The following is a 19488-nucleotide window of genomic DNA, read 5'->3' as shown; positions in this document are numbered from 1 at the left end:
TAATGAGATAGGTGCCAACATGTTCAGACTTTTGTATTATGATGGGAACCAGATGGAACCTATTCCTCTCTAAGATTGCCCTTTGGACACACACAGTATGTTGACAGTAGGCTTAAGTCTTTACACCCCCAGGGCCTGGCTAAGGCAGAGGCTAGTCTGTTCCCAAGGGAAGCAACATGGAACAAGGAGCCCTGACAGTGGTGCGCACAAAACACCCTTCTGGAGACAAGCAGCTACATTCCCTCCCTTCCCTGGACATAAAGTTCTGTTGCAGCCTGAGATCAAGGAGGCTTTCCAGCAAGCAGATGCTGGAGACAGTCTCAGTCATGTGACGGGGCTCCAAGAAAAACTGGCAGACACAAAAAACAGAATACTCGATAGGTACACCCAAAGAGGCTGTAATGCTTTGATTTGACTCCATGTCGCACCAGGAAGAGGACCGTTTCCATCCAAGGGTGTATAAGAGCAAGTGGGTCTTGATCTCTGTTAATACATTTAGCGTACAGCTGAGAGTATGCATATCATATTGTACATATATTTAGATATATAACCCACTTTTCTACCATGAGACACTCAAAGATGAAGATTTATAAGCACCAGGGGAGAGAAACTTTGAAAGTGTGTCTCTAGAACGGTTGAGGGAAACAGTAATATATCATTAATCACAGCTGAGCCAGATAAATGTATGAAGAGCTTTGAATGATAAGCATAATCTGAAGTCTCAACAATGGCCAGGAGTAGTCAGGAAGGAATTGCTGCCCCCTGAAGAATCTGAGCGACTTTTCTTTTCCTTGAAGACACCACAGAATGACTTACTAATTTTGGCTAAAGAAATGGATAAAGCTTGGGGCAAGTATTTCCTGTAAACATATGGGCCAACAGATTATATCAGGGTTTTGAAAGGAATTTTTCTGTTTGAGGAAGGCTGACAGCTGCAGAATTTTCACTCTCATTCTACCTCTCCCCTTTCCTTCAGCTTATGAAACAGTCATCTGCTTTGGATGTTCAACTTGTCTGGCTAAACTTAGGGCTCCCTCATGATTAACATAGTGCATTTCTATTTTTCAGCATGATTAACATAGTGCAGTCCTATTTTTCAGCATGTCTAAGTGGGGAACACCGTCGTGTTCGAACAGGAAACACATACCTGTAAGCACAAATTGGACACATATTTGGAAATCACAATCATGCCACAACCATGTCCATTGTGTGTCTACAAGCATGCATCCCCGTTCAAAGTTAGTGGGTGTTCATTGTGCCGCACAAAATGACCCTATTTTAAACACGCTTGCAATGTAAAATGAAAAGCAGCCCTTACTTTTGCCTTGGGACAATCTTTGGTATGGAGCATTTTCTTCTGCCCTGCTGTGTGCTTGGAATACACTAGAAGGGCTTGGGACTCTATTAGAGATGTTTGCATAAGGAAGATTGGGCCAGCCACCTGGCTATTTCGAGGCAGAACAGCACCAAATCACTTTGGATGGGGGGCAGGGAGTGCTGGGAGGCAAATGGCAGCCGTCTTATAAAACATGTTTGCTTCCCCTGTAGCCAAAGATTCACGGGAATACTCCTGCTGCATAAGAAGTCCTCAGCCTGGTAATCACTTAGGGCTGTCACTGCCCTCGGCAGTCCTCGTGGAAGGGAGTGGGGGCAGCACACAGCTTTGAGTCCCCTTGTTGTAGCCTACTTTCACCTGCTCAGTTTAAGCTGTCCCCATCCCCACCCACATCCAAAGCATAGCTGCAAGCAGGTGCTTATAGACAGTGTCGAGTTTATTGGGTAGAGGGAAGGGCGATGCTTCATCTGGAAGACTGAGCGGGTTCAAACTGCAGACACATTCTGGTAAAACTCGATGAGAGGCGAATCCCGGTCCAGTCGGGCTGGGGGAGAAGGAGGAGGGGGGGGGGGAAAGCTATCATATCACAGGCCAAACCAGCAGGCACAGGGGCAACTGTATCAATGAACAGAGAATGCAGCTACCAGCAGGAGCCTCCCCCTCTTGGGTAAAAGGCGAGCTCCTAGGAGGATGGCAGCCACACTGCGGAGACGAAGCAAAATGGGGTGGGGTGGGGCCTCTGCCCTGTCTGTTCTCTCAGAAAACATGCAAGGGGAGGGAGTCACTAGTGACGGTGTCATTGTCTGGGCTGTGTCTGGGCCCTTTCCCAAGATGGCTACCCCCTACTCAGTCCGTGCTCCTGGGGATCACCAAGAGAAGACTGGATGAGAGAAAGTGGGGGGAAGGAGTACAGGGGAGGCCAGTCCATCTGTAAAGGCTGCTTCTGTCTTTTATTGGCAAGGCTTAAAGTGCATAGGAATGAAAGCAGAGTCCGAGGCAAAGTGGAAGGAGAGGGGCTGAAGGCAAGATGGGGCCCAGCCAGCTCCCTGAAGAAGGGTATCCACCGAAAAAGGCCACTTGCTCTGCACAGAGAAGGAAACAGAAACAGAGAGGAAGATATAGAGATAGGAAAGGACAGGGAAGAAAAAAATGCAGTGGGCAGTTCTTCAAAGCAGAGAGGAGCTGAAATAAAATTCTGGCTGCAGACTAGAGACTGGGAAGGCTGGTTGCATCTGAACAGCTACACAAGAGCCAGGGGAGGGACTGCAGAGGAAAAATCAAAGCACCCCCCTCCCTGGAATGTCGTGCCCCCCCCTTCCCACAGCTTGGTGGAGACCATACCTGTCTCTGCCCTCTGAATGTTTTGTCAGGCCCTCAGAGAGGACCATCACTTCTTCTGTACCATTATCCCTCTTTGCCTAGGCAAAGGACGGTGAGCTGAAAGCTAGGATCATACTGCCCTGCACCGTCTTTTCACTGGCTAGTCTGCTTTCTCTTCCCTGTGCCCTAGTGTGATGCAAAACCCAGATTCCCACTTAAAATTTTCATTGCCTAACAAAGGAAATACATGCTCCCATGTTGGTTAACATCAGGGAAGGAACCCCAAAGTGAGGAATTAATCTTTCTGCCGTGCCTAAGCCACCACTCACCAACACAAGCTGTACCATCCTCATTGGGCTCAAAACCTCTGTTGCAACGCTTGTTGCTTCGGCAACGGTACCCGCCATATACGTTGATGCAGATGGGCCGGTCTCGTGGGCAGACAAAGGGAAACTCGACACACTCATCCATATCTGAGAAGGAAGAGACACAGAAGTGATGGTCTGAGGTAAGACACGCAAGGCCTGGAACATTACAGGATCTTATGTGACTGCTTCTCAACACCACAGTTGGGCTGTTTCTTTATCTTCAGAATATAGTCATGCTGTTGCCACTGGATACCAAAGAGCCTCCATTCGAACCCATTATGCCCTGTTGTGGGTTGAGGAAATTGCACCCTAGGACCATTTTCTGATCTGTCCTGCTGGTGACTCACCAACACAGCGTCCGTTCTCATGCTGAGCAAATCCTTGGCCACACTGTGAGAGGAAGAGAGAAGTTTGTCATTAGCCATTAATTTAATCTCAAACTCATCTGTCTCACCTAGGCTCTAGAAAGCTGTCTGGCTGCCATCTGTGCCTCAAACCACAGAGCAGCTAGTGTAGCAACTTTCACTTTGTAGTCTTTTTCTGCTATTTACTAACTTCTGAACAGTCTATGTGCAGTGCCTCTGCAGTGCTTAGAAACTATGGTAGCTTTTGAACTGGGTGTTAGGTTTGGCTTGGGTGCTGGTGTGAAGTGACCCCCCCCCCCGCTTCCACATTGCATTGTGGGTGTTTCTCCCACACACAGATGTGCTCCCTCTCTATGGAAGTGAAAGAGACAGCCCTTGCGAATGGAGGACTCCTATGTGCACAATGGAGTATCAACAGCAGATTTCTGGATTGGGACAAGAGTTGAACAGCCAGAGAAAATTCCGTATTTGACCAGTCTCACTTGTTTCCATGGTGCAAATCCAAATCTATTTGAAAAATAAGCCTTTGAATATAGCTGGAATTCATAACCTGGTGTTCACACACAAGAGTGGTTGTGTAATTTAAAAGATGAGTGCTGTGCTGGCTGCATGCCATATGGGCCACAACATCTGAAACACAGACTGGTTCGAAGATGTTCTGTGCATCTAGTACTACACATTCACAGACAGCCTTCCTTCAAGAGAAGCAAATATTCCACTTCCACAGCTCTTTTACAGGTCAGCTCCATTCTCCCCTTGAAGGCAAGTGAGGTACCAGAGCAGCTGAAGGACACACAAAGTCAGTGCTGGACTGCTTCTCTAGAGGCAATCCCAGCAGTTCAGTTGCAGCCAAAGCTGAAAAAGTAGCATTGCAGAACTTTCTGGCACAGAACGGCCGGCCATTCTTCGCCTCCTGCCACCGCCACTCTAATGTTGAAAGTCACTGTGCTGACAAAGCACATTCTGTAACAACATCACTTCAGTTACTGTCTGTCTCCCGTCAAGGCCCCTTTAGCTATTTTACAGCTTTGAGCACTCTGATCTGTTTCAGTGTTGCCGTCACAATTCAGGGAGTCACAGAGTAGTGAAACTGGCTGGCTAGGACAGGTCTGGAATAGGGGGCTTGGTGTGGAGCAAGGGAAACAAAAGCAGTGTCACTGGCAGGGATTTAAACATGACTGTCCTTGCTGTAGAATCATTTTGCCTCATGCACCCTTTCTAGAGAAACATTGCGGCTGTACACATTAGGCAGGCAGTCTGAGCTCCGGGTGTGATGTGGTTTTGTTTTCTAAAGCAGGCAAATCATTCCAAAATTATGTGGGTTTTAAATTCTGGTTGCTGACCTATGGCATCTGCTTGAGTTCTCTTTCATCTTTAACCCCCCCACACACACATACACAATTCTTTAAATCCATTTTTAAAAATCTTTCTTACCTGGATTAATCTATTATTCTCTTCTTGTATTTTTCATCCTGTTCTGATGACCTTCCCCACACTTTCTGACTCACAGATACTTTATTCTAAGCCTTCAGGCAAATCCCTTGTTGATTTTTTAATGTTATAAAGCTCCTAACACTTTAGGGATTTTTTTTAGAGATATTAACTGATTATAATGATTCCTGAGCCTACACTTTTCCAGTTCTGATGTGCCATTTGTTTCAGTAACTAGGGAAAGCCCTCAATTCTGTGAGCACAGAAACACTGCCAGAACTTTTGTCAATGAGAAATGAAAAGTAAAAGAAAACTGACATATTTGTTTAATTTATTTATACCCTACCTTTCTCCTCAATGGGGACCTAAAGTGGCTTACGTCATTCTCCTCTCCTCCATTTTATCCTCACAACAACCCTGTGAGGCGGGTTAGGCTGAGAGAGTGTGACTGGCCCAATGTCACCCAGTGAGCTTCCATGACATGAGTGGGGATTTGAACCTGGGTCTTCGAGATACTAGCCAGACACTCTTGACCGATACACAGCACACTGGCTCTTGCCACACTGATCTGGGGAGGGAAAAATGAACTGCGTTCCAAATTACAATAAAAAATGGGGCTCACTTCAAGTGGAAGTACAATAGGAGGTGAACCCTTTGTGTCCTGGGGGTAGGGAATTTCCAGCACAGAATTGGTCTCACTCTTCACTACGGCGCGGCTGATAACTCTGCCATCTGGCCAGGTCACTTCCAAGCTGCTGGGCTCATCCTGTCCTACAAGGAAGAAGGGCAAGGCAGGACTGAGACAGGCAGCAAACGGCAACCAACTCACGGAGCAGAAGAATTCTCCTCTAAACACTCTCTTCTCATAGCAGTTGTCTGTGCTTTCCCCTCTTTACCCCCTCCCCTGCACCCTGCCATTATTCAAACATTTTCTCCTTGCACAGAAAAAAGCCCATGGAGATCCAATGGAGCCACTTCCTTTCCTTAATCACTCCACACACACCACCAGCAGTGCAGCTTCTGGGAACAATCCCAGCTGTGAGTAGTGATGTGGCACACTCTGGTGCGTGCACCTTTTGACACTCTGAGCCACCTGGCTCCTCTGTTCGCAGCCCAATCTGACCTGACCATGCCCCACTAAGCTGGGCCACCTCAGGGCTGTGGAAGACTAATGAGGTGTGGAGACATGCAGTGCCTTCTAGAGAAACAGCTGGAGGGGGCAGTCGGAGACACCCTGAAACACACACGCTCTGCTCTCTGGGAACAGGAACGCCTATCAGCAGCCCCTTGATTATGAGGACACTGAAAGAGACCTTCCAAATGTTTTGACAGGTAAAAGTTGCAGGGTGGGATGCGATAGGCTTCTGATAATATTGATTATCTAGTGTTTCTGAGGCTGTTAGCAAATACGGAGGAAATGGGAGGAGAGATGGAAGCTAAGGATTGAAGGGAGTTGGGTGGTAAGGGCATGTGAGTCAGGGAGGGGACAGGAGCAAATGCCTGTGTCACTTGTGCTGTGCTCAGGCAGCAATTAGCCAGTACTGTCTTGGATGAGAGACAGAAAAGTTCCAGGAAGTCCAGAAACTGTGTAATATTCCTGGGGGGGGGGGGCAGAATAGCACAAGAAGGGACCTGGGATAACATGTGTTGTGTCCGCTGACCGCCACCAGAGGCCAGCACACACTCCTGAGCTTGAGTCTGGCACAACAATAGGGACTAGGATCCTAGTCCCTCCACTGAGGGAACCAATGGGACCGTGGCGGGAGATTCAAACCCGCCAATGGGACCCAGGGGTGTGTCCCCTGGTTGTGTATATAGTTAGGCCTGCCGGCCGTTGTTCCTCATTCTTGTTGTGTACTAATAAAGCGTGCTATGCACTACGTCAGTCTCTGTCATTCATCCATGCGGCAACCCACTACACAATAACATGACACAGTGTTCTGCCACCACTCCTCACTCACCCAAGCCAAAATGGGCAACAGGCTCCATCTCACACAAGTACCCAGACCCTCCGTCAATGATGCGCAGGTGGGCACCACTGTGTCGTGTGAAGAGCACCACCTTTGCACCACGAGCAAATGCTCCATGCAGTGTACGTGGGATCACTCTTAGCCAGTTGTTTCCAGCACCCTGTGGAGATGGACAGACAGTGGAGGAATGTGGTAGGCATGAAACTGGGAAAGGGCAGTCCATGCTTGCCAAGACATGGGCTGGGATCTGGATACATTATGAGAAATGCATCACTGAACCCACCTGATTGACCCTGAAGACTGATAGTGGCTGTGCCATAGACTCGCCATGGGACAAAATCAGATCTAGCCTTCCATCGCCATCAAAATCCACCACCGCACCCCCTGGAATGACAACAATTTCACTAAACAGAGAACTTTTAGAACTTCCTTCCCGATAGCACCACATTCCCCATTTCACATTCATGCCTGGAATGAGATCCAGTATGAGGAAAAACCCAAGGAGTATCATTTCTTCTGACTCCACCCCCTGATTCCGACCAACGCAGCTTTGACTTTCTTTCACTGTCCTGACCAGGGACTCAGCAGCTCCCCCAGTGGAAGTGGCTGCCTCTGTTCCTTGTGTGGAATCCTGTGTCAATGGCAGCAACTTCTGCCCTTTCTGCCATTGTTACCCAAGAGTATGAAATCCTGAGCATGGATAGGAATCAGATACAAAAACTATCCCTTCCCTTCATTGGTATGCTCAATGATGCAGCTAGCCACCTAGGTGATCAATCACAAGTCATGTTGCTCTGGCCACAGAACCAGGAGGTCCTGATCTTGCCTGGGAGCACCAAGAGGTTTAGTTGCAACTTCTGCCAAACCCTCCTTCAAATGCCAACTCACCTGTACCACGCCCTTCCAGCTCCAAGGCATCACCAGGGCTCAGTTCTTCAATGGCAGGGTCAGCATGTTCTCTGCGGGAAATCCTGAAGCAGAAGGAAATTGTACTAGAGAAGGGTAGTGACTCTCCCCACCCACACAAGCCCCATGATGAGTGCACCATGTGCCTGAACACCAAAGGCAGATCTTCTCAGAAGGGGCCCTTGCCCATGCTTACAGCGACAGCTTTTTTTGCATGAACTCCCCAGATTCGCCACATGCTGTTGTGCTATCACTTTATTAGACTGAGAAATGTAAGCGGCCCTGTTTAACGAGCCATTGATTGCCTACAATTAATGTGAACCGTGCATAAGTGCTAATTAGTGAAAGCCAGAACCTCCAGGGATGTAGACTAGGCAGAACAGGCTGCTGTATTAGTGGTGATGTGCTCAGCCACAGCTCCGTCAGTGAGAAGGACAGAATGGAGCATGAAAGGGACGCACCCACCCCGTCCATGAGGAGCCACTCAGCACCTGTGGGTTATGGCACTGGGACTAACGGGCAAGATCTTTGCCGGATAACAAGAATCCAGCCCCATCTCCTCCCCCACCCCACAGTCTCAGTTCTGCATGCAGGTATTGCTAAAGAGAGATCTGGTCGACACCAGCTTCTAGCACGGCAAAGTCCTTCCTGCCCTGCCCCAGAGCCTATTAAGAGGGGGAGCCCACTGCCTCAGTCTCAGGTGGCCATGTGGCTCTCACCCACCGGAAGAGGCGGTTGGCAGACGAGCCACGATAGGCGATGTTGTTGAAGAAGACCTCCAACTCCTGGTCATTGTCAAAGTCAGCAGCGATGACGGTGCGGACAGGTGATGGCATGGACAGTTTGGGCGTGGCAATGTCCTGGGGGAAGGACGGGGATTAGTGGGGCTGGGAGAGCTGGCTGGGGCTGGAGCAGGGCCAAAGGGAAGCTGAGGGTCTAGGAACGGGGCTAAGGGAGGGGAGGAGCTGGTGCTGGCACTGGGGCTGGGTGTGTGGGAAAGTCAATAGTTCCTTGTGGTGGCCGGGGCGGAAACCAAGATGAGGAAAAGGCTGCCAGATCTACACCAGGAACAGAAATGGTTTGGACCTGCAGGTCTGAAATCTGAGGCAATCCTTTAACAGAAGGAACATCTGGCAACCCAGCTAGCGAGTAGAGACGGTACGCTCTTTGGTGGGTGACTCTAATTTGTGTGTTGCAGTCTGATTCTTAGACTCTTCAACTGTTGGAATCCCCTGACTTCCCTGCTCACAGCCCAGGATACCCAGGCGGTGCACAGTGGATACCCCCCCCCCCTCAAATGGCACTTACCCGGAAGCGGACCCGCCCACCCACACTCATCTGCAGATAGAGCCGGTGTGGTCCATTCCAGTTGCCATAGATTATGTCAACTTTCCCATCACGGTTGAAGTCAGCCAGTGCCACGCCACGGCCATGCTGGTAGGGGTCATCCAGGCCTGCAGAGTGCAGTAGAGGTGTCAGCAAGGCTGCCTACGAGGCCTTAAGGTGAACAGCCCCATGTGCAAAGCATTTCCTGCTGACGACACGGGGCTTAGCAAAGGAACCGGGTCCCACAGTGGGGGGAACAGGATGGTTATCTGGCAACTCCTGCCTTACAAAGCCAAAATTCAGCCTGTCGGGAAAGAGCAGAGGAAAGGACAGAGAAGGCAGGTGGTGGGCAATGGTGTGTGTGGGGAGCGTGTGTGTGTATAAGCATATGGCTTAGGGATCTGGACTGGGGAACCTCAGCAGAATCTTGTTTCCACCCACCCCATTCCCCTCCCCTCCCCGAACCCTCCTGTTCCTATTCTCCTGCTGACAAGGAAGGAGTGTTTCGAAAGAAAATAGGTGTCATCAGCAGCGCCATGGTGATGGATGCCAACCTGACATCTCGTTAAACTCCAGTGATCAGGCAGACGCTCAATTACCGGTGGCTGAGCCTGTGTGCACTCATCGTGTCTCCCCACCCCCTCCCAGCCTACCCCGGCAGCCAGCAAGGAGGGGGATGGGGAAACTGCCCGGCCCCTAAGGATTAAAAAAGGCTCTGTGGCTCCACAGCAGATTCAGTCCTATAATTAATTGCCCCGGAACACACGCCACACACACTCCGCTCCATACTCACCGGTACTTGATGCCACATCTATGAAGGTCCCGTCACCCTGGTTCTGGAAGAGGAAGTTAGCCCCATTTTCATTGTCACAAAATATGTCTGAGGCTGCGTCGCTCAGGATGGGCCCCACAGCCACACCGCGACCCCCTGGGAAGAGGAACAGTGAGAGTTTCAAGGCACAGACACACACACACACACACACACACACACGAGCGCTGCTTCCAGAGTAGGCAGGTGGCAGCCCTAGGAGAGGTTCCAGAGGGAAGGTTTCCAGCCCTTCAAGACATCTGCCACTTGGTTCGCCCTGCCATTCTCTCCCACCCCTCTCCACAATTATTTAGGCCTTCCATTGCAACACTGGCAATCATCAACTCACCACAATGACCACAAGTCTAGTTAGGGCCAAATCACTGCCACCGAGAGCAGGACTAAGATTTCTGGATGCCGTCTCAAAGCGTGAGACTAGGACCAGAGATTCCCTCCTCCGGTTTGGAGGTTCAGGCACGATCAGCTTGAGATCCTCCTGCTGCCCTCAATACCTGTCAATTTGTTGACACCAGCATCCGCAGCCACATCATTCAGAGCCACAATGCCACGCTTGGGGTCACTGGCAGCTGTGTCCATCTCGATGAGGGCATGGGGGCCAACTCTTCCATTGGCATAGTTAGCAATGTAGATGGAGTAGCGGCCAGACCCCTGCAGGAAGCAGAGCAGCCAGTGAAGAGCCCAAGTCTCCTCCAAGCAAGTACTCTCCTCCTCCCAGCTTAGCGGGCCGACCCAGTGGGTACTTGACCAAGGTCTCTCAGTCTCTGGAAATCTAGTAACAAATCCAAGAAAGCTGAGCAGGGCTGCAAACGGGTGTGTGTGTGTGTGTCAAGAAATTCCTGGAGATTTGATGGTGGACCCTGAGGAGGGCAGGTTTTGGGGCGGGGAGGGGCCTCAGTGGGGGTACAGCGCCACAGAGTCCACCCTCCAAAGCAGCCATTTTCTCCAGGGGAACTGATCTCTGTCGTCAGGAGATTAGTTGTGATTCCGGGAGATCTCCAGGCCCCACCTGGAGGCTGGCAACCCTGTGAGGTGAGTGCAAGGCAACCCAGCCCAGTCCTTGCTGCATTTCCTTCCCATGGGCTTTGAAAGGGAAGATGCCAGTCCGTATGCCCCCGGCATGCCTCAGCCTCTCTACCAACCACCCCCCTGCCCCCATTGTTCTCTCGTGGCACCCTGATTTAGCAATAATCGTTTGAAAACAAACCACGCAAAGTAGAAGGAGAAGAAAGCATAGGTGACAGGGGCATAAATCACCCAGACAGGCTGTGTTTATCAGCAGCACGGCACCTGCCTGGCACTGCAGCCCCTGATGGGAGTCCTGACAGCTGTGGGGGAGGGGGCAGAGCTGTCAGCAAGGCCTGCGGGGGCCCGGCCACGAAGGAGTTTGGTAAAGAGCCCTCCTCCCCCCAAGTCTATTTCCTCCCTCTGCGTAACTTTGACAGTGCCTCTTTGACTAGTTCACATCCCTCAAGTCCCTTGATGGGTCTGAGTCCCAAAATTATAATGCCGCTCATCCTGCCCACACACTCACCGTCCTGTCCACGCATGCCACCGAGCGCCCAGCAAACCGGCTGGCCACACCCCGATTCACCTCGTCACTCAAGATGTCCTCCCAGCGCCCATTGCGGAACTTGAACAGCTTGTCTGTGTAGGTGGCTACACCTGGGGAGGAGAGATAAGGCATCACACTTCTCATTTCAGGGTCCCTTGCTCATGTGCTGAGCTCCGTCTGAAGATAGGAAATCTGTCTGAGTTATGAACGATTTCGCTGGAGCTCTCAGCATGTCATTAGGGGATGTGGGCACTCACTAAGGCTTCCGAGACCTGAGGTCTTTGTGTGGAGGAATGTGGCATAAACCAGTCTCTGAGCAGCACCACAACCTCTGCAGGTGTGGCACCCTGCATGCATAGATCTGTATTGTTTTGCATATTGTTCCCGAACCTCTGCAACCGGACCCCGACTGCAGCCCCACCAGTCTTTCCTTTAGGTCTCATTTCACCCACCCTGCTGAGACTCAGCCCTCATCCTGGGCCTTCTGGACTCCTCCCCCCAGCCCTGGCCCCTGGGCCTGACTGCCCGGCAGTGCTGCAGGATGGTGACCAGGACCGCACTACAATGAATGCAGCAACCCCAGCAAAGCTTAAGGGCCGGTAAGGGAGGCCCAGAAGAATAAACTCATTAAGGTAAAATGTGCCAGAGCGGCGCGGAGCCATGTACATCATAAAGGGAAAAGGGAAAATCAATGGCAGGCCCTGGCCAGGCCCCGACGCCAGGAGTAATGTGAATGGCTGATTTAGGGAGCGGGAGTCTTTGGCAGCTGCAAAGCAGTAATTAGGTGTGTCAGGAAGACGGATAAGTGGAGCCGAGAGCAGGTCGATGGTGCAGGTGAGGGGCCCAACCCAATTCTGGATGGATGCTGGAGGGGGGCAGAGCTCCTCTTTAAGCAGACTGCCAGGGATCTCTGATTAGCGAATTAGAGCACCAAGGCAAAGTGGAGAGTTGGGGTAATCAGCCCTCCCAGAGATAACCCACAATAACCTGGGAGAAGCTGCAGAATCTACCGTGGGCCCCAGAGGGCAAGGTACAAAAGCAACTTAAGCCAACCCTGATTTAGCAGTGTTTCCTTCGGGTTCCCATAAGCACACGAGAAACCACCCAAGCAAAGAGTCTGTCAACTCGAGTGCAGTACAGTGTCCACCTGGGACTGTAGCCCATGGGAGAGGCTGTGCACAGAGAGTCCTGCTGAGTCTTTGGACAGAGCTGGGAAGAGTTTGTGTGACTGCAGGTTGCAGGAGCACCCCAAATGCTTCCTCTGTTTCTGCAGCAGCGCAGCATAACTTTTCTTAAACAAATAGTTGGCAACTAAAACACAGTGCCTGGCTAAGAATCAGGGCATCACTTCCCCACAAGGAAAAGGTACTACACTTTGCCACTAGGCTGCAAATTTGCAAGGGGTGGGAAGGGGAAAATGTACTTAAGGGATTGGTGAGCTTCCCCTTCTGTATTACCATCCAGTTGTCACGAGGGATTTCTGTTTGCCCACAGATGCACAGTATTTGCCCACCCTCTCAGCAGTTCCAAACTGCAGTCCCTGCTGGCAACTACAGAGGTGGCAAAGCCCTGACTCAGCAGCCGTCTCCCCCCCACCCCCATCCTGGCTGCTGCCAGAGAATCGACAAAATCACTCAGCTGGGAAATTAACTCCAGACTTGAAACATCCCACCCTGGTGGCCAGTGAAGGTCAGGAAACTGGAATCCGTGCCTAAGGGAGGCCGGGAGAAGCCCCAAAGCAAACTATGCAAAGAAGGGGAATCGACACACCACTGGCAATCCTTACCAGGAAAGAAGAGACCATGAGACAGACCCTCTCACCACGTGCCCTCTCTGGATCACACCCCTGCCCCGCACAATTAGGGGGGGGGCTGCCTTTAGCAGAACGAATGCTGGGAATATGTTAGGCCTCAATAGGGTTTGTTACGAAGGGATGACAGTTTGTGAAAAAAAAACTATTCAAAGTTTGGCATCAGTGATCTGGGTGAGAGATGAATATTATGGGATGGAGGCGTCAGATCATGAGTATTTAGCAAATGTTGAAAAACTGATGTGCCACAAGGTCATTTTTGAGGGAGAGGTGTGTCTTGATGTCAAAGAGGGAGGCCAGAAGTCTCGAGAGAGAATTCATGAGGCATATGAGAAGGATGAGGTCATAAGTTAGCTGGCAATTAACAGTGCCAAAGATGGGTGGGTTTGGCACTCACCAGAGAAGGCATTATTGGTGTTGAGGAAGTAGATCTCTTCCCGCCCATCTCCATCTATGTCACATGCAGCCACACCAATTGCATTGCCTTGACGATCCCGCAGTGCGTGGTACGGAGAGCTCTGCTCATCCACTGCAAGGTTTACCAGCCGCCTCCGTGCCTTGTCGTACTTCAGCACCAAGTTGGGCCCGTTGTACCTGAAAGAACAGAGAGCAGGAAATGTGATAGGGAGGTGGCTTAGGAAAGCAGCCCCTCTTGCCCCCTGTGGGGACAAGAGTTTTACTGGTGGAATCTCCCCCCATTCCCACTTGTGCAGATTCCTGGTCGAGGTAGCAAAGGGCACTTCCCAGTAGCCACCAAAGCTGGAGGAGGGATAGGAGGAAACCCCACAAAGGGTACATTGCATGAAGCAAAATAATCATTTCTTTATCCCATTGGTACCCTGCCATTCATTAGGGGAGCTCAGGGCAACTGGGGTTAATCACACTTCATCCTCAAAGCAAGAGAAGGATCACCTGGGAGACAAGGATGACAAAGAGTCATGGGTGAGACCTCATCTAGGTAACTTCATGGGTAAGTGGGAATTTGAACTCAAGTCTTCCTGGTCAATTATCAGAGTTATTACATCACATAATAACCACCATGGAAGCACGGTTTCATGGATGTTTCAAATTGGCCAGAGAGAACACACCAAGAACAATTCCCATCACGAGAAAAGGCCTCCACAAACTAAATATCAAACCAGGCTGCAGGGGCTGGCTCACGGACTACCTCATGTCCAGATATTTCCCCAATATATTAAGCAATCTGGCGTCCACCTCTAGAGAGAGCTGAACACACACCCCTCCTGTCCGACACCTTCCCAGGTGGCGCAAGTAGTCATGATATGAAAAGGAGAAAGGCCATTTTCTAATCCATGCCTGGTGAACAGAGCCAAGCAGAAGCTATCCCTGGCAAAAAGAGAGGCAAGAAAAACTACTGGACTGAGTCTTTCCCATAAGAACAAAAAGTCCTCATATGACAACCCCCAAAGATATGTACTTAGTTGGGGGGGTAGATTATGACTTGGGGCTTAGATAAAAATGGTTTGGAGGAAGTCTTGATCTTTCATTTTGGATCCAGCACTATACTGTAGACTGTGAAGTAAAACCTCGTACAGCATGCCAGAAGGCAATGCTGTGCTATCAGATGAGCCGTAGCTTATGCTTTATTATGAAAGTTATTCTATATCTTCTTGTTCCCAATAAGTTAGATTCATTGGGCAGGAAATGGCACATGGATAAGGGGAGAAGATCTAGAGGTGGCTGGTGTGTGGTGTGTGTGTGTGTCCTGTCTTTATGGAAGTGGAGTCTCTTTTTAAATTCTGTTCATTCCCCCAGTCCCCGAAGGATTTTTACATCAGGGACACTCCACTGGAATTCCTTTGCCAGCACAGACCAGAGAAGAAGAGCTTGTTTGCAACACTCTCATGACAAGAGGTCTGATGCCTACCAGATTCAAGAAGAAGTTTCTCATGCCAGTTTGGGCATCAGCAGGTTTCATAAGGGGTACCAAAGGTGTTTGACATTGGGTTAGCCTGAAACCATTGCCAGAGAAAAGTACATGAAGGCACCCACCTGGGAGAAAGGCAGGCTTACAAAAGTTTCAAATAAAGAAAGACCAGGACTCTGGCAGACATCAGACCAAGTTTATGTCTTTATCCCCCTTGCTACACAAGGTGCTAGGAGCTGCGGTGGCTCAAGTGGTTAAGACGCTGAACTGCAGGCTGTGGAAGGACAGTAGTTCAGCAGTTCGAGACCCGAGTTGCCACATGACGGAGTGAGGTCCCATCTCTAGTTCCAGCTCCTGCCAACCTAGCCGTTCAAAAGCAAGAAATTGCAAGTAGATAAATAGGTACCACTTTGGTGGGAAGGTAACAGCGTTCCGTGCGCCTTGGTGTTTAGTCATGCCGGCCACATGACCATGGAAACATCTTCGGACAGCGCTGGCTCTTTGGCTTTGAAACAGAGATGAGCACCGCAACCCTAGAGTCGGATTCGATTGGCTTTTGAGCAAGGGAACCTTTACACAAGGTGCTAGCTTTCAACTGCATCCTCCCATCCAAAATCACTGACCGGCCAAAATGGCAGAACTCGGATAAGTTTGATCCAGGGTGATATCTGGATTGTTTTAGACATCAATCCACATTAACATTGCACAATGCAAAGCTGCAGAAATGCCTGAGTGATTTCATCTGGCAGCTGACAATGTGTGACTCTAGTATAGTTAGCACGGAGTTTGCTAAAGCTGAAAATGCACAGTTTGGAGGGGAAATTAATATAGTAGAATGAGGGCAGGGGAGCCAGAGATAAATATACAGCTTGGCAAGATTTAGAGGACAAAATTACCAAGCCCTGGAGAAAAACAGCAGGGCCCAGTGCGCTCCTACGCATGAGAGGGTCCAGGCTTGGGGTTACAGCAGACCAATCAATGAAAAGGGCCATAATTGCATCAGAGGCTTTATCTTGTGACACATCAGAAGAGGTGCCTCATCTCTGGAACGTGCTGAGTGAGAGGGTCAGCTTCTTAGTAAGTGAATCCAGAAGGACGAGGATGGATACATATCAGACAGGGAGCTCAATGATTTGGCATGGAAAAGATTGGCTTTTGGAAATGTACAGCACCATCTTTGAAGCCATGCAATTTTTTTTAACATTCTGGACACTTCATATGCTTCCTGTTTAATCATTCTGACAGCAGGTGGATTCAGATGAGCCTGCTACTTACATGAATGATTGCAGTTATCCCATGAGAACCTCAGCCTTTGATGCTTTCATTTCATCCCATGGTGAGTAACTACTGCCCTGCTATGTTTTAATAACCCTGGGAAGGAAGCTTCTATGTGATGAAATCCCTAATAGTTCTGAATTCATTTTTCTATATAATGTTGCTGTAGTTTGTGTAATCTTTGCATGACTGGAAAAGCTCCATACAATGTAGTATCAGCACAGAGGAAAGAAAGGGCAGCATCCTGCAATCCCAGCCTTTTAAAAGCCTGAGTAACTAGATATTTACAGAGCAATTGACTTTGCTTCCCCTGCTGATAGACCACCGTACCCATATGACAACTGCAGAAGCAGAACAGAAGAAAGAAGACATAAAAAGGACAAACATCTGTGGCTGCTGGTTATGAGGCTTGAATAGTTCTCAGGTTTTGGTCTGTGGACAGGAAAATACCAGTTCTCCTTTCCAACAAAACTGAGATTGAGAAGAGCATTTCCTGTCCAGTTAAGATTGCTACATCTAGAGCAGTTAGCAATGCCTGGTGCTTTATGATCTCCCAGGCCATGAAACAGCAGATATAAGTAGCTCTCATGTCTTCTCCCAGATGTCTCACCAGGACAGTAACAGCAGCATGATGCTTCACAGTCAAAAAGCTCTCAAGGCCATTGGCATAGTCTCCAGTTCTGAAGCTGGCACATTTAAGCCCTAATAATGTCACTTGCAGCACCGTGAATAGCCCAGACTAGCTCGATCTTGTTGGAAGCTAGGCAGGGTTGGCCGTGGCTAATACTTGGATGGGAGACCACCAAAGACGACCAGGGTTGGTACACAGGGGCAGGCAATGGCAAGCCACCTTTGCTCGTGTCCTGCCTTGAAAACCCCATGGTGCTAAGGTTGCTTTGAGTTGGTTGTGACTTGACAGCACACAATAACAACAACAACAACAACAACAACAACAACATTGTTGTCACTTGCATAGAAGAGGTGCCTGACATTGGAAAACACTCTCCATAGACAGCAGTCAAGAGCAGGGCCATATTAAAACATGCCAAGGCCCTCAGCTATATCAAGTTTAAGAGGTCACATATGTAGCATTATCCCAAAAAGTTAATTTAGTAAAACACTAGCTTACTTAGCTTGCACATAAATCCAGCTCTGCTCAATGGAACTGCAACCCCCCCCCCCTTTTGCGCCTTTCAAGTGTCCCTTTCTCAACCACCATGCCCCAAATGCCCAGCAGCACTCCTGCCCTGGCCTTCAGTAAGCAAGTTATCCAAGCAGCATTCACATTCCTCTGGTTATGAAATATCCTGTCTGTAGTGATGATGGCAGCCTGGAATGAAAGGAAACAGCAGAACTGCCCACTTCCCCAATCACACTGGCAGGGCTACAGCAGCCAGGGTTGCCTGGCCAACCTCCAGGTGGAACCTGGAGCCCGCTCAGAATTACAGCTGCTCTCCAGACAACAGGGACGAGTGTCCCTGGAGGAAACAGCAGCTTCAGAGGGTGGATTCACACATCCCCCCCCCCAGCTCCCTCCCCGCTGTCTTCCCAAGGAACAACCCCCAAAACTCCAAGGATTTTTCAAGCCAGAGTTGGCAAATCTAGTCGCAGCTCAGTTCCCAGAAACAGTTTTAGATTCTCCTTCCAATCTGGCCACCTTCAGTCTCAGGTCAGAAGGATCCTCATTTGGCGGCATTACTTTTCTGGAGGGCTTGGCCTTAGTTCCTGAGTGTCCTGGTGTAGCTGGGGTAAGTTGCAGCACGGCTGAATCAGCCATGCAGTGCAGAAGAGATGTACAAGGCATTGCTTGGTGAAGGCATCCACATTCAGCTGCTTCCCAATTAGCTTCCTTCTTTCTACCTTGAATGCCCAATAATGAGCTCATGGGAACTCAGGCTGAAAAAAACTCCAGAGCAGCAGCTGCTGCAGGTGGGCAGCGTACATCGTCCTTTCAAGAGCGGAGACCACCGATGGGACAGCTCCTCTGATGAGAAGCACCAACAGTGGGGGAGGGGAAACCACATTCAGCACTGATCAAAGCAAAGCCAAGAGTAGAAAGCCTGGATCCTGCTTGTCTTCTCTTAAGCTTTCTCTTTGGAATCATCTGTTTAGCTCCTTAATAGACGTCTGTTGCTAACATAGTGCATTCTAGGCACAACACTGGACTTGGGTACTGTGGTATAGCGGTTAGAGTGTCAGACTAGGGTCTGGGAGACCCTGGTTTGAATCCTCCCTCTGTCATGGAAACTTGCTGGGTGACCCTGAGCCGGATCACACTCTCAGCCTACCTGACCTCACAGGGTTGTTGTGAGGATAAAATGGAGGAGAGGAGAACAATGTAAGCCATTGAGGATTAAGGCAGAGTATAAATAAAGCAAACAGCAGCTGAAAAGGGAAGCATGACTTAATGTAGGTTATTACCTGGCCTGAAGAAAAATGCCCTTTTCCTTTTGTAGAGGCTTGATGAAATGCTATTTCCCTGCATGCCATGAAAACCTTCAATTGTCCATTTCCACATCTTAAGCCTCTATTAAAGGGAGAGGGCATTTTTTTCCTGGCCAGTTCGCAGTCAGAACTACGAAACAGGTGACAAGATAGTGAAAGTCATAGCCACAGAATAGTTAATCCACTGTTTTGAAAAGGAGAGTTCTTCCATATAGATCAATGATCGGACTAGTGCTATTTAACATTGCTGTTATTCAGAAAAGTATTAAACTTAACAAAAGTTGACACAAAAGGATCAGGAACACAAACATTTTAGCGGATAAGAGTCAAATTGAAAGTTATTTTGACAAACCAGAAATCCCAGCTGTTATCCAAAATTCATCGATCATAACATATTTTAATGAAAAAGAAAATCCTAAATAAATTTTAGAAGAGGTCTGCTTCTACACAATTACTTTGCTTCACCTTGCTTTTTAAACTAGATCTTGTTTTCCTCCAAGAGTGTCAACATAGCTATGTAATCATCTATGTAATCATCCTTCTCAGTGGTGGCCCCCACCTGGTGGAATGAGATCCCGGAGGAGATCAGGGCCCTGTGGGACCTTATGCAGTTCCGCAGGGCCTGCAAGATGGAGCTCTTCCACCAGGCTTTTATATAGGGGCCGCC

At 49.3% G+C, this 19488-nt stretch overlaps 1 protein-coding gene across 1 annotated transcript in view; it reads right to left on the bottom strand.

Moving 5' to 3' along the window:
- Window positions 1-338: 338 nt before the first annotated feature.
- Window positions 339-19488, bottom strand: part of CRTAC1 (cartilage acidic protein 1) — a 31912-nt gene continuing 12762 nt past the window's right edge. Inside the window, exons 3-15 of the mRNA XM_015415933.1 lie at window positions 13611-13807; window positions 11383-11513; window positions 10343-10499; window positions 9816-9950; window positions 9005-9150; window positions 8420-8556; window positions 7679-7761; window positions 7074-7174; window positions 6782-6950; window positions 5443-5591; window positions 3372-3414; window positions 2986-3129; window positions 339-1880 (exon numbers count right to left, since the gene is read on the bottom strand). Coding sequence (XP_015271419.1) covers window positions 1822-1880; window positions 2986-3129; window positions 3372-3414; window positions 5443-5591; window positions 6782-6950; window positions 7074-7174; window positions 7679-7761; window positions 8420-8556; window positions 9005-9150; window positions 9816-9950; window positions 10343-10499; window positions 11383-11513; window positions 13611-13807 — 1651 coding nt within the window. The 3' untranslated portion in view covers window positions 339-1821. The remainder of the gene's footprint in view (window positions 1881-2985; window positions 3130-3371; window positions 3415-5442; window positions 5592-6781; window positions 6951-7073; window positions 7175-7678; window positions 7762-8419; window positions 8557-9004; window positions 9151-9815; window positions 9951-10342; window positions 10500-11382; window positions 11514-13610; window positions 13808-19488) is intronic.

The sequence above is a fragment of the Gekko japonicus genome, unplaced genomic scaffold (genome assembly GCF_001447785.1).
Source record: "Gekko japonicus isolate JY-2015 unplaced genomic scaffold, Gekko_japonicus_V1.1 scaffold59, whole genome shotgun sequence".
Taxonomy (NCBI): Eukaryota; Metazoa; Chordata; class Lepidosauria; order Squamata; family Gekkonidae; genus Gekko; species Gekko japonicus.
The sequence above is the reverse complement of the archived record's forward strand: the minus strand, read 5'-3'. Positions and strand labels throughout refer to the sequence as shown.